The sequence below is a fragment of the Gopherus flavomarginatus genome, chromosome 1 (assembly GCF_025201925.1).
Source record: "Gopherus flavomarginatus isolate rGopFla2 chromosome 1, rGopFla2.mat.asm, whole genome shotgun sequence".
Taxonomy (NCBI): domain Eukaryota; kingdom Metazoa; phylum Chordata; order Testudines; family Testudinidae; genus Gopherus; species Gopherus flavomarginatus.
Window position 1 is genome coordinate 73687412 of NC_066617.1, and position 14874 is coordinate 73702285.

The 14874-nt window shown below is 45.0% G+C and overlaps 1 protein-coding gene across 5 annotated transcripts in view; it reads right to left on the reverse strand.

The window, feature by feature from the left end:
• The window catches only part of CAPS2 (calcyphosine 2), an 88516-nt gene that overhangs the window by 24093 nt on the left and 49549 nt on the right, over positions 1–14874 (reverse strand). For 4 of the 5 annotated variants that reach the window (XM_050935520.1, XM_050935504.1, XM_050935510.1 and 1 more), the window contains 2 exons: positions 2313–2389; positions 1242–1396 (listed from right to left, as the gene is read on the reverse strand). In XM_050935520.1, the coding sequence (XP_050791477.1) occupies positions 1242–1396; positions 2313–2389 (232 nt within the window). Of the gene's footprint in view, positions 1–1241; positions 1397–2312; positions 2390–10384; positions 12312–14874 lie in introns of those variants that run through there. The other variant, XM_050935517.1, reaches the window with a different exon arrangement.

The following is a 14874-nucleotide window of genomic DNA, read 5'->3' on the forward strand; positions in this document are numbered from 1 at the left end:
GGGTGTGGGTGGGAAAAGTAAGGAACAGGGTTTTTTTTGGGGGGTGGGGAGGGATTGTAAGGGAGCTTCCCCCACACAGACCCTGGCTGACCCCAGCCTCTCCCAATCAGTCAGGCACATCTCCCCTTGTCCCCATGTGTTCCTGCACTCCCTGTCAACGTGTCCCTCCATCCCCACTCAGATACCCACTCCTCCCATCCCCATGTGGCTCTGTACCCCTCCCCTATCCTCATGTATCTGTGCCCCAATCCAGCCACTCCATGTCCCTACATGTACCTGTATCCCCTCCCAAACCTCATGTGCCCCACCCAGCCACTCCACTGTCCCTATGTGTCCCTATCCACTCTCCCCATCCCCATGTCTCTGTGCCCCCACCCACTGTCTCTATATAGCTCTGCACCCCTCCCCTATCACCATGTGGCCCTGCACCTCACTGCTCCCTGTGCCCCTCACTCTCATTCAGCCCCTGCCCCAGTCTGTCTTCCCTCACTAGCCCTTATGAGCCTCCATCTGACCCCCGCAGCACCCCACGCTGTCTGCCTCTCCATTTTCTCTAAATGACCTGGCCCACTGTAAAGACGGCAGGCATCTTTCTCTTCCCTCACTGGCAAAGAGCTGCTGCTTTGTTCTATCGACACAGGGCCCTCCGGTGGGCAAAAGGCGCAACTGTGGCAACATTGTGGCAGAGGCTTTTTTCTGCGCAAAAAATTAAAAATTTACAGGACTCATTAATTATGCACACGCACAGTAGTACAGAATTCCCCCAGGAGTAATCTATTTTGGCAATGGGAATCTACTACCCAATCTAATACATGGAATAGTCTAGACTACAATAAAGAAACTATCAATTAAGGATACAGAAAACAACCAACCAATCAGTCAGTAACCTTTTTTTAAGTCAGTTTCTCCTACCCTACCTATCAGCTGGAAGTATACTAGCCCTCTCTCAATTAGGCCCCAGGGTTGTTTTTTTTTAATATTATTTTAAAGGAGACGTAAAAGAAAAAAAAATGGGTTGTGCCCTTTCTGCTTCATTATGACATTTAAAGAGGACCTGACTGTTAGTTTTTTAAAAGAGTTTCATGTGAGACTGAAAGCAAAAGCACCAAAACCCACCAAAAAAGCAGCAAATATAGTTATCAAACTGCAGATTTAAATGAAGGCAAGTAGCAACTCCATAAACTTTTAGAAGACAATCGCTTTGGAATCACACTCTTGATTACAGGTGCATCAAGACTTACCTTTTCAGGCACTTCTAAATGAAATACTGTTAGAGCTTGTTTAAAGACTGCCTTAGAGAGAGCTCCATCCCTCTTCTGATCCCGTTCTCGGAAGTATTTTCCTAATCCTGTTACAACACGAACTCCCCTTTTATTTAGCTTCTCTTTAAGTATACCTAAGGATCAGGAGAAATAAAGGAAACAATCTTTACATGAAGATGTTTTGAAGGTGTTTTTCCAAAAAACTCCCACTTACCACACTGCTAGTTAAACAGCACATCCATACAGCCATGTTCTCTTGTTTTTGAAGTATACGGTCTCTCAACACTGTCCTGCAGTTTGGAATGCGAGATCTGAATAGCAGCGCACACCAAAATGCTGTGCTGTAAATCCCCCATGTGGACCCTATCAGAGTGAACTTAAAGGTTCATACTTTGGATTAATGTATTCCTGTTTGAAGTGAATTATATTAATGTGAAACAGTAAAGTCTTCTCTCCAAAAGTCTATCAATTGCAGTGTACAGATGAATTAAATCTTCCAGTGAACACGAATAAATGTGCCCTGACAACTTTATTTGTAAGCAAAATATTTAATATGCAGATGATGGAAATCTAGAACAAATCCAGTGTATTAAGAATGACCAAAAGAGCTATCCAACGTAAAGCTATTTTCTCAATGCTGTATCAGTGACAAATGGGCAAAATCTGTTAAAATTCAGTGTCATATGAATGGGGTTCCATAACATTTCTTTCATATGTTATGTCATCAATGAAAGCAACATTTGACACATTACATTTGTAACTAATCTATACAAGAGCTTGTGCTGGGCTTTTCCTTTGTCCAAAAAAAAAAAAAAAAAAAAATTCTCAAAGAACACATATATTAAAGCACAAAGTGAAAGACATTTATGTTTGCATTCCTTTTCTCTGTTGTCTGATGCAAGTAGTAATAATTATTGTATTAACTTAAATATCTTGCTTGTGTTAATTTCTTTAAAATAGAAATAATTTAAAAAACTTTTTAGTGCTCTTTTAGATGAGTAGCAAAGACACTAACAAAAAATTAAATGTAATTGTGGTAAGCATACAAACCTTGAACAACCCTGAAAACTCTGCTCTCATCAATCTCTTGCTGGGTAATGTCTTGCTTGATTCCCACAGAAGTAGCTCTAAAATTAATCAGTTCATAATGATAAAGTTACCTATATTACCAAAACAAAAAGATTGCTACCAAAAATATTCTGAACAGAAAAAAAAAGAAAACATGATTCTTATATCACTCACCCGCACACTAACTGAGTGCCTTAACTTTAATAGATACTGACATACAAAATGTTCTTGTGCAACCACAGTAGGATTGAGAAATTTCTTACCCGATAATCTTCTGTTAGCAATTTCTCTCATTCATCACTAATAAGAAACACTTCTCACTTGTGAAAGCAGCAAAGAGTCCTGTGGCACCTTATAGACTAAGAGACGTTTTGGAGCATGAGCTTTCGTGGGTGAATACCCACTTCATCAGATGTCTTGCATCTGATGAAGTGGGTATTCACCCACGAAAGCTCATGCTCCAAAACGTCTGTTAGTCTATAAGGTGCCACAAGACTCTTTGCTGCTTTTACAGATCCAGACTAACATGGCCACTCCTCTGATACTTCTCACTTGTGGACTTCAGCAGCAATGGTGTTGCTGGCGGCTCTAGTACTAAACACCTCCCTTTAATTTAGGCCACCAGATGAGTTTTTTCAAAGCTGTAGAAGTACTCCAGCAACCAATTATTAGCATTAAGATGACAAACTGATATAATATATAAATAATCTTAAGTTAATTATACATCTAGATCTCCATTTAGAGAAAAAATTCAATTTGTTACAACAAATTGTGTTACAGTCATTTACCAGACTGCTGGGGAGGGTTGAATAAGAAGAGAAGCTGTTAACAGAAAAAAAAAAATATCAGGTAAGAAATTTCTCACTCTGCTAAACAGCTTCTCTCCTCATTCACCACTAATGGGAAGCAGTGAGCAATGAATCACAGAAATAGGGAGGCACAGGATATGCAGAATTTTAATTATTATCAGAGTCAAATAATTAGCAGAAATACAAGACCTGCCATATAGAGCAAGAATTTTGTCATTTAAGGAATTATTTGGGAACAAACCCAGCAACACCTTCCTACCATTCTGCAGAGGAATGGAACTCTACTTTGCAAATCTTCTGCTGATGAATCTCATACACTTTTCCTATAATGCCACAATGGACCTTGTTGAGGGAGTCCTGACTCTTCTTTATAGTTTCCCAGGTGCAGGATTTTAACATCTTGCCTGCAACAACTTTGAGGCCCTAAACCTCTACCTTGGATAGAATGAAATGAACAAGGTACAACTGGGATGGGTAATCTGACTGATTTGGAGCTGCCCTGTAATAATGTATTGATACTGTACATCGGCCTGGTTACTGAAATGTTTTCTGTATGACTATATTGGTTTAACTCACTGGGGGTCAGTCTGGAATATAAGCAAGAAGGAGGAGATGGCTCTTGACAGCAATCCACCCATCAACTGACAGATTAGAGTTGCTAAAGGCAAATGCCAGAACTGTTAGTTTTGATTATATTAGTATTGACTATCTCGGTCTCCAGATAACTTACAAAACTGGTTCTGACTAGGAACAACCAAGGACCCATCTAACACAGAACAAAAAATCTCTGGCAGGATTTAAAGGGGCAGTCTCTCAAGAAAAAGCCAGCAGCTGTTCAGGGGAATCTAGCAGACATAGGAACCTGCCATGGGTGTTTGAAAGTTATGTCTCCCTTGGTTACCATCAGCAGATGGCAAGATAGATGTGTGTAGGCTGCTTTAAAACCTTTTTTCATTTAGTGCTTTGTTTCTACTGCTAAATAAACAATACATTTATTTTAAGAAGTCTGTGTGGTCACTATTTATTTCTGGCTGCAGACTTCCAAACTCAGTCAGAATTGCAGGGTAACAACAGTTGTTACACAAGGTACCATAGTCCAAACCTGATTAAAAGCAGGAGAATTAAAAAATTCCACCCTGGGGTGGGTAAAGGCTCTAGAGGGTGAGCTCACAGAGACAACCAAGGGAACCGAAGTGCAGTTAGCCCTGTAACCCTAATGCCCATTTATGCTTCAACATTCAGAGGTGCTAAGCACTGCAACAAAATGATGGAAAAATCATTTCACAGCAATTGTGGGAAGAATTTACTCCGAACTGAAAGGTTTCTGGAGCTAAAAGAATAACCTTTTCCTACAACAATAGTAGAGTTGTTCTTGAATGGACAGAGGAACTAATTCTAAACTCAGTCTTTTGGACCTAATGTCATCTAGAAAGCCCTGCCACAGACTTGTCTAATCTATCATTCTGACTAATCTTGACACCTGATGATACTCAAACGGGGAGCCCACCTAAAGAACGATGCTAGAACTGTTACCCACTTTTCTATGGTTACAGGACTCTAATCAACCAACCTGGAGAAACTCTAGTGTGGCTGAGATCACCAGAATTTGTGGTTATTATTACAACTTGTATTATAGTAGTATATGGACACCAGGGCCCCATTGTGTTGGGCATTGTACAAATAAGGAGCCAATCCCTGCCCCAAAGAGCTTTCTGTTTCCCCTCACACCAGAAACATAATCTGACCAGATCAATTAATGAAATTTCCTGTTTGAGCTCTGTCTGGATACCAAGAAGTACTGATGAGACTAATGCAAGAAATCTCATTTAACCACACATCTTTTCTGATGCCCAGGCTGTTAATATAGGTTGTCCAGGTCCATATGAAGGAGAAGTCCTTGCTCCAAGAAACCTGTGTTTTCTGCAGGTGCAATGGAAGGGGGTGAAGGCACAACTTTGCAAACTGGACCGCCTGCATGTGGCCCAGGAGTTGCAGACACATTCAAATTGTCATGGAAGGCTGAGACTGCAGACTGAGGCAAAGATGGCTAGTTGTCTGAAAATGGTCAGTCAGCAGGAATGTTCTTGACAGCATGGAATCTAACACAGTCCCAATGAACTCAATTTTTTGAGTGGAAGCCGAGATTGACTTTACGGTGTTTAGATGAGACCCAGACAGTCTAACAACTGCAGTGTGGTGCTAATCTGAGCAAAAACTTGCCCCCCAGCTCTGCCCCTCAGTAACCAGTCATTCAGATACAGGAAGATGTAAAGCCCCTTCTTCCTGAGACATGCTGTAACAATGACCATGCATTTGGTAAAAACAGGGGGCAGAAGACGGACTGAATGGAAGCACTGTGTACTAAAAGTGGCACTCCAAAGGAACTTTCTGTGGCTTGGTAAAATCGGCATGTAAAAATAGGTGTACTGAAGGTTTACAGCAGCAAACAAGTCATTCTGAGACAATGCAGCGAGGATAATTGATGGAATGACCATTCAGAACCTCATGTACCGGATATATTGTTGAGTCTATGACGGCTGATGATGGATCTTACTCCTCCCTTGGATTTGGGTATTGGGAAGTACCAGGTATTCTGGTGGAACCTCGTCCACTGCCAGCACAGAGCAGACCTGCTTGAGGAGCAGTATCTCATGAAAGGGGTCCCCTGAAGAGGGACGGAGAGGAGCTGGATGGCATAACCCAATCTGACGGTGCTTAGGACACAGTTGTTGGTAGTAATCAAGCACCAAGTATTAAGAAAGTGGGCCAGCCTGTCCCCAAAGAGGTGAGATGAAGACAGAGAAGCAACTACTGGAACAGTGCTCTGGACCCAGGAGTTAAAATGGGAACTTGGAATGTGGACTAGTCAAACCGCAGGCTAGACTGCTTTCTCCTGTGGGATCTATCCCTCTTTCTGGGGATAATTCCATTGTCTCCGAGGACGGAAGAATATGCACTGTGGCTCCTGCTGTTAATCACCATGGTGGCGTCTCTACACTGCCAGCGTGTACACCCCCAATGACCAAAGGTAGCCCTGGAGTCCTTGAAGGAGTGCAGTGTCTCATCAGTTTTGTCCAAGAACAGCATCTGGCTGTCGAAGGGCAAATCTTCAATAGCTTGCTGAACATTGGGCGTAATACCAAAAATATGCAACCAGCCCTCCTCATGATGACCACAGAGGGCATCAACCTGGCCTATGTGTCTGAGCCGTCAAGCACAGATTGCAAGGACATTTTAGCCACCAAACAGTCCTCATTGACAGAGGCCTGAAATTCCTCCTGTGAGGCCTCAGGCAGCTGGTCTGAAAACTCTGACATAGCTGTCTAGTTAACAAAATCATATTTGGACAGCTAGTTTTTCTGGTTAGCAATTTGCATCTGTAAGGAAGAGGAGGTATAACTCTTTCTGCCCATGAGGTCCAATTGTTTAGAGTCTCTATCCTTGGGGGTGGACTTAAACCTTCCCTGCTGGACTCTGTTGTTCACTGCAGTTACAACTAGGGAATTTGAGGCCAGAAAGGAATAAAACCCCATAAATCCCTGCATGGCAATGAAATAGCGCTTCTCCATGCACTTATCCACAGACGGTACTGAAGCCAGAGTGTTCCAGAGGGCCTTAGCCAGTTCTGGGAGCACATTGTTGATAGGGAAGGTGACTCTCCCAGGGGAAGACAGCTGTAAAATGTCCATCCATTTGTGGGTGTTCTCCTGTAAGAACTCAGCTTGGATACCGAGGGAAGCAGCTACACATCGCAAAAGGTCTTGGTACATCTTCAAAATCCTCCAATATCAGAAGGGAGGATGAGTCAAGCAGCACAGCATCATCCAGAGATGAAGACAAGATCTTTAAATGAGCCAAAGCTGGATTCTGTTCCAGGGTTTATGGACTCAGACAGAACAACTGTGGTGGCTCCACACAGATAAGGACCACCAGTGCCTGGGCCTACAGTGGAAAGATGGTCACAACTGCAGAGCTGACCAGCAATCTGACTTCTGAGCAAGATGAGGAGCGTGATCTTCTTGACCAAGGAGCATCCCATGGATTGCATGGGGGCCACTGACATGGATAAGACATTGGTGGCCAGTAGGCGCCGGGCCAGGGACCTCCATCCTGACGAAAGGACATGCACCAATTCTGGTACCCGTAACAGCTTATCAGACTGCATTGTAGAGCAGGAGGATGATGACCTTGACTTAGATGCAAAGGAGCCTTGGGATCCCAGATATAAGGGCAGAGCGAGCCCAGAGGGAGGGAGGAAGCAGCACTACTGATGATAGGGATACCGCTGGTACTGAACATGCTCTAAGCCACTACAGAAGCTGGGTGCCCCTAGGCACATGCCTACTGTCCTTAATTAGGAATACGGCCAAGAAGTCCCCTTTTGAAGATGTGACTGTCTTTCAGAGGCAGCACTGAACCAACCTTACGTTTTCAAAACTTACGAAATTCCTTTATGCTTCTATATATCATTTTAGTTTAAACTTTTTTCTTTTGGTCATGTGTACGGTACTTTCCTAGGCTGTTCAGAGGAGGGTTATAGCACACTGTTCATCCTGGTCTGGGAATCCCAAAACCAAGGAGGGGGACTGGTACAAATTTTGTGTGAATAGTCTACTAAATGTGCTCAGGAGCCTGAAAGGATGTGTGTCTGCTCCCACACACTGGCTAGCACTCAACTGAGTACTTTACGAGACCTAGTATCACTTGGGGTACATTCACACTACCCGCCGGATCAGCGGGTAGCGATCAATCTATCGGGGATCGATTTATCGCGTCTTGTCTAGATGCAATAAATAGATCCCTGAACGCTCTGCCGTCAACTCTGGAACTCCACGAGGGTGAGAGACAGAAGTGGAGTTGACGGGGGAGCCGCGCCGTCGATCCCGCGCCTTGAGGATAGGAGGTAAGTCAATCTAAGATACGTCGACTTCAGCTACGCTATTCTCGTAGCTGAAGTTGCGCATCTTGGATTAATCCCCACACACACACACACACACCAGTGTAGAGCAGGCCTTGAGGTTTTACTCAGTAACACAGGAGCTGTTTTGAACATGAGAAGGGATTTCTCACTTACCTCCCTGTAATTCCATTATGGTGCATCTACATGAGGAGTAGAGTGCTCATGTGCCTCTGTTCTGGTCACAGATTGCCTGAAGTACTCCTTCGGTGTGGAGCCAGCATGTGGTGGGAAGAAGGGAAGAGGGAGAGACTGAGCCCCTTTCCCTGCCACAGCAAGGGCCTATGGGCTGAAAACCAGGAAGATCCAATTCCCATTATACTGCAGCATGAGGCAGGACTTTACATGAGTGATAGGTTTCTCTGAGTGCCCAGGCATGCTTCAGAATGTGGGGAGGGAAGTGAACTGGATATAGGGCTCTGGAAGAGAGCCTCTGTGAGGAGAAAAGCGACAAACACTTCCCTCATGGTGGAAAAGCAAAGGAGAAAGTGTTTAAAACTTCACTACTTGCTCATTAACACTATGAACTGCTGCCTTACAAAGTCTCTGAAGTTTGCAAGACTTATCCCTGAGCAGGCTGTGAGGGATTCTCTCCAACAAAATCCTCGTGCAACCCACGGTGGAGTCAGGCCATGTCTAAATACCAATCTGTGTCAACAAAAGTGATGTTGACACAATAAAAATTGCAATTTCATGTTCACACTTGCTCCCTCTGTTGGCAGATCGTGTCTACAGTGGGGCCACCATCATCAACAGTGTGAGCAACGCACTGTGGGTACCTACAGTCCTTCTCTTATTAAGTGTTGTGGGACGATGGAGCAGATTGCAGTGCATCTTGAGATAGTTCCAAATGTCCCATGATGCATTGCTTTCTGTCCCAGCCCTCCATGCGTTTCCAATTTTCTTTTGCAGCCTTTTCTCAATGGCCCTTCTTTGCTGTGTACCTCAGCATTTTTGTGAGAAGGGATGGATCCCACACTGCTCTCCTTTGCTCTGCTGACTGTCATGAAGACATCGTGGATGGCAGTGGAGTTAATCGTGAAGTTCCTAACTGAAGAAGACTTGCAGGCACTCAACATTCTGCATGATATGGATAGGAGCAACTCTAGATTGCTTTTGGCATTCACGGAGCAGGTGCATAGGGTAGACCATCACTTTTGGGCTCGTGAAACAAGCACTGAATGGTGGGATCGAATCGTCATGCAAGCGTAGGATGATGAGCAGTGGCTACAGAACTTTCGGATACGGAAAGCCACCTTCCTGGAGCTGTGTACGGAGCTCGCCCCAGGCCTGCAGGGCAAGGACACCAGAATGAGAGCTGTCCTCTCGGTGGAGAAGCATGTGGCAAATGCTGTGTGGAAGCTGGCAACTCCAGCCGACTGTTGGGGCTGCATTAATGCAAGTGTGCAAGGCAATAAATCGCATCCTGCTACAAAGACCATGACTGTGGGAAATGTGCATGAAATAGTGGATGGCTTTGCAGAAATGGGTTTCCCTAACTGTGGAGGGGCGATAGATGGCACTCATATTCCAATTTTAGTACCAGACTACCTTGTGACAGAGTACATCAATAGGAAGAGGTACTTCTCCAGGGTGTTACAGGTGCTTGTGGCTCACCATGGGTGTTTCACTGACATTCACGCAGGGTGGTCTGGGAAGGTGCATGACCCACGCATCTTCAGGAACACCGGCCTGTACAGAAAGCTGCAAGCGCAGACTTTCTTTCCTAACCAGAAGATTATGGTGGGGGTTGTTGAAATGCCCATAGTCATCCTGGGGGACCCTGGGTACCCCTTACAGCCGTCACTCATGAAACCTTACACGGGACACCTGGACAGCAGTAAGGAATGGTTCAACCAAAGGCTTAGTAGGTGTCGGATGAGAGTTAAATGTGCCTTTGGCAGGTTAAAGGTGTGCTGGCGATGCTTTTATGGCAGGTTGGACTTCAATGAGGATAATATTCCTAAAGTCATAACCGTGTGCTATATGTTGCATAATCTCTGTGAAGCTAAGGGTGAAAGGTCTGCTCAAGGGTGGAGTGCTGAGGCAGACCACTTGGCTGCTGATTTTGAGCAGCCAGATACCAGGGCTGTCAGAGGAGCCCAGAGGGGACCAATTTGAATCAGGTAGGCTTTGAGGCACTTTGACAATGACCACCAGTAACATATCTCTGTGAGAGTTGCTTCAATGTTACATGCCATTTAGTTTTTCTTGGAGGCAGTGGTGATATTTGGGGCCTTTTATTCCTGTAATAAAGTGATTACAATGCCTTTGCATGTATTGGCAGTGCCTGCAATCTCACCTTGTAGAAACAAAATAAAGATAATTTATTATTGTGAAAGTCTGCTTTTACTGCACAAGAAACAGCACACACAAACACACAGATGCTTGGCAGGAAAGGAGGAAGCAGGGAAGGGCAGACTTTCACAGCTGTGAGTAGGTCCAGCTATCATTGTGAAAGTTGTCCGAGGGGGTGAAGTGAAGGGGAAACTGAGAAGTCCCAGAAGATGGAAAGGAATGTACGGGCAGTTTGGGAGAGTGGGCATGGAAAAGAGTTCTGAATGTGCTGCAGTGGAGGTAGAGCACTAATTTGCTAAGTCTGTGGCATTATTAAGGCTTTCAGCATCTGAGTTTTTCTCCTCCATAATTTTTAGCATCCTTAACAAATAGACTCATAGACTTTAAGGTCAGAAGGGACCATTATGCCCATTTAGTTTGACCTCCTGCAGAATGCAGGACACAGAATCTCACCCACCCACTCCTGTAACAAACCCATAACCTATGTCTGAGTTATTGAAATCCTCAAATCGTGGTTTAAAGACCTCAAATGTGTGGTTCTCTTTTCTGTCCTGCCATTTGGCTTCCCAGCACTCCTTTCATTCCCTTTTTTCTGCACTGGAGCACTGCAGTACCTCTTGGAACATGTCTTCTTTACTGTGTCTTGGGTGTTTTCTTATCTGGTGGAGATGCTCAGCTGGGGTGGGGGGGGGCGTTCCTGAAGGCCACATCTGGCAAAGCATAGAAGCGAGACTGTTAAATTCAGCATTGAAACGTTTCCATTAAATACATCTTTTGCAACATTGTCATCACTTTCTCACTGACCCTAGCCAGGCACACATCTCTGCGAACACCTAAAGCATGGCGAGTTATGGTGGGCAGGGAGGGCGCTTCTCATGGGGAAAAAGATCACACGCTCTTTGCAAGGGCCATGGGGCAGCATTCCAGGAAACAAATTCTAAAATTCTCCCACACTTTTCAACAGGCAAGGGGAACTTCTAGCAGACATCTCACTGTTAAGGGTAATCAGGGAAACGAGAGTACATCTACTCTGTGCTTGTGGCTTCTGCCCTGCTCCCTATGCTGCTTGCCTATGTGCCGCTTTGGTCCCTGCACAAGTGATTGCAGAATGACGTGGGAAGTTTTCCTACAATGGGGGAAGGAACAAAGCTGCTCTGCAACAGAACCTTCAGCAGAGGATTATCGAGTACTTCCAGGAAACTTTCCTGGAGATCTCTCTGAAGGATTCCCATGAGATCTTGGCGCGCATCACCCTATTCCACTGCAGTAATTAGCTACACAGGAAAATATCCAGCTCACAGAAACACAGCCAGCCTCCCATATTTCTATGCCCTAAACCGGCCTCTGCACTACACAAGCCACAGCCACTTACCAAGAGTCTCATCTCCTGCTTCTTGCTCACCGGAGAGCGACTGCTGAGACTGGCTAGACATCTCGGGAGTGAAGAACAGTTCCTGGCTGCCTGCCCCACTCGGCGACCCTGCCGGGAGCTGCACATCCTCATCTAACTCCACCGCTTCATCAATAACTTCGTCCTCCAGGTTCGGTCCTCCTTCTGCCGCCTCTATGCCCTCCAAAGTATCCATGGGGCTCTTGGCAATGGAGATGGGGTCACCGCTGAGGATAGCATCCAGCTCCTTACAGAACCGGCAAGTCTTAGGTGAAGCACCTGAGGGATGGTTTGCCCCCCTCACCTTATAGTATGCCTGCCTCAGCTCCTTTATCTTCGCTCTGCACTGCAGCGTGTCCCAATCATAGCTCTTTTCACACAAGGCTTGAGAAATCTGCCCGTAGATACCCCAATTCCTTCGGCTCAAGCGCAGCTGGGACTGCACAGCCTCCTCTCCCCATATCCTGATCAGATCCAACAGCTCTGCAGTGGTCCAAGCATTTGCTGCGATAACCCACCATGGCCACCTCAAAAGATGAAATGAGACCTCTCCACACCGAGCAAACAGGAAATGGAATTTCAAAAATTCCCGGGGCTCCTAAGGGGAGGGGTGTATGGTTATCTATCTGGCTGCAGGGCAGTGGAGGTCAAATTGCTGACCTGAGCAATCAGGAAGGGCATTGCGGGATATCTCCTGGAGGCCAAAGAAAGTGATGAAATGAAGAGTAGTGTCTACGCTTGCATTTCATCAACAAAAATGTGGAGGGAAAAGACGTAAATCTCTCATGAGGGTGGATGTATTTTGTTGCCAAAACCGGGCATTCTCCCCGACAAAAGTCGCCTCGCAGTGTGTACACACTCAATGTTTGGGTCGATGAACAGCAGTTTTGGCGACAAAACTTGGTAGTGTAGACAAGGCCTCACAGTTCTGGGCACAAGTCAAGGCCTTACATGCCTATCCAATGAAAAAGCCCCCATGTCCTGACAGTATGAGTCAGTGACTTAAGGCAGCAGAGCACATCTCCCCTAAAAAACTGCCTATAGCACCTCCTGGACTTGGCTTAATGCTTGCACTCCGCTGCCACACTAGACCATCTCTGAATTCCAAAGGTGGGAGGTATTACTATTAGTGATGAATGAGGAGAGAAGCTGTGCAGCAGAAAGAAAATATTCATGAGGTGCAAAATGCCTTACACAAATTATCAACAATTAAACTCTTGTCCTCCATTTTGTGAAAGCCATGCCATAATTAGAAGGAAAAAATAGCTGTAAATATCATATCGATATACCATATATTACTGGACAATACAATATACAGGTAAGTTGTAAATTCTAGGGGCCTGTTTCTCATTTACAGTAAGGTCCCTTGTAATAACCTTAGTCCTTAGTCCCAGTTTTGGACCTTAGCGTCCAAAATATGGGGGTTAGCATGAAAACCTCCAAGCTTAGCCACCAGCCTGGGCCTGGTACCTGCTGCCACCACCCAAAAAATTAGAGTGTTTTGGGGCACTCTGGTCCCTCTGAAAACCTTCCCTGGGGACCCCAAGACCCAAATCCCTTGAGTCTCACAACAAAGGGAAATAATCCTTTTTCCCTTCCCCCCTCCAGGTGCTCCTGGAGAGATACACAGACACAAGTTCTGTGAAACTACACAGAGAGACTCCCCCTCTCTGTTCCCAATCCTGAAAACAAAAAGTACTTTCCTATTCCCCAGAGGGAATGCAAAATCAGGCTAGCGATCCAACACACAAATCTCCCCTTGATTTCTTCCTCCCACCAATTCCCTGGTGAGTACAGACTCAATTTCCCTGAAGTAAAGAAAAACTCCAACAGGTCTTAAAAGAAAGCTTTATATAAAAAGAAAGAAAAATAAGTACAAATGTTCTCTCTGTATTAAGATGATACAACACAGGGTCAATTGCTTAAAAGAATATTGAATAAACAGCCTTATTCCAAAAGAATACAAATCAAAGCACTCCAGCACTTATATTCATGCAAATACCAAAGAAAAGAAACCATATAACTTACTAGCTGATCTCTTTGTCCTTACACTTAGAAACAGAAGACTAGAAAGTAGAACTACTTCTCCAAAGCTCAGAGAAAGCAGGCAGCCAGAAAACAAAGACACAGACACTCAATTCCCTCCACCCAAAGTTGAAAAAAATCCAGTTTCCTGATTGGTCCTCTGGTCAGGTGCTTCAGGTGAAAGAGACATTAACCCTTAGCTATCTGTTTATGACACGCCCCCCAAATTGCAGACAGTGGGGAAGCTCACTGGCGGTGATTTCCTTCTAGAACTTGAAAATAAACAGATTAATACAACACATGCACCTTTACATATACTACTAAGTATATAACTAACAGACTTCTACATTTTAAGAAAACTTTTTAACTACTGAATTCTGGGAAACTCTCACGGGAGAGTGCATCAGCTACTTTGTTAGAAGCTCCTGTGATGTGTTGAATTTCAAAATCAAAATCTTGGAGAGCTAAACTCCAACGAAGAAGTTTCTTGTTGTTCCCCTTGGCAGTATGAAGCCACTTTAGTGCAGCATGGTCAGTTTGTAGTTGGAACCGCCGTCCCCAAACATATGGGCGTAGCTTTTCCAGGGCGTACACAATGGCATAGCATTCCTTTTCACTGACTGACCAGTGACTTTCCCTCTCAGACAGTTTCTTGCTGAGAAACACGACAGGATGGAAGTTGTGATCTGTTGCTTCCTGCATGAGCACTGCTCCTATACCACGCTCAGATGCATCCGTGGTTACTAGGAATGGCTTGTCAAAGTCCGGGGCCCTGAGCACAGGGTCAGACATGAGCGTTGCCTTAAGTTGGGTAAAGGCCTTTTGACACTCATCAGTCCACTTAACTGCATTTGGCTGGGTCTTTTTGGTCAGGTCAGTCAGTGGGGCAGCGATTTGACTGTAGTGTGGTACAAATCGCCTGTAGTATCCGGCCAAACCTAAGAAGGATTGGACCTGCTTCTTGGACCGTGGGACAGGCCACTTTTGGATAGCATCCACCTTGGCCTGTAGGGGGTTTATGGTTCCTCGACCCACCTGGTGCCCCAGGCAAGTCACTCTGTTTTG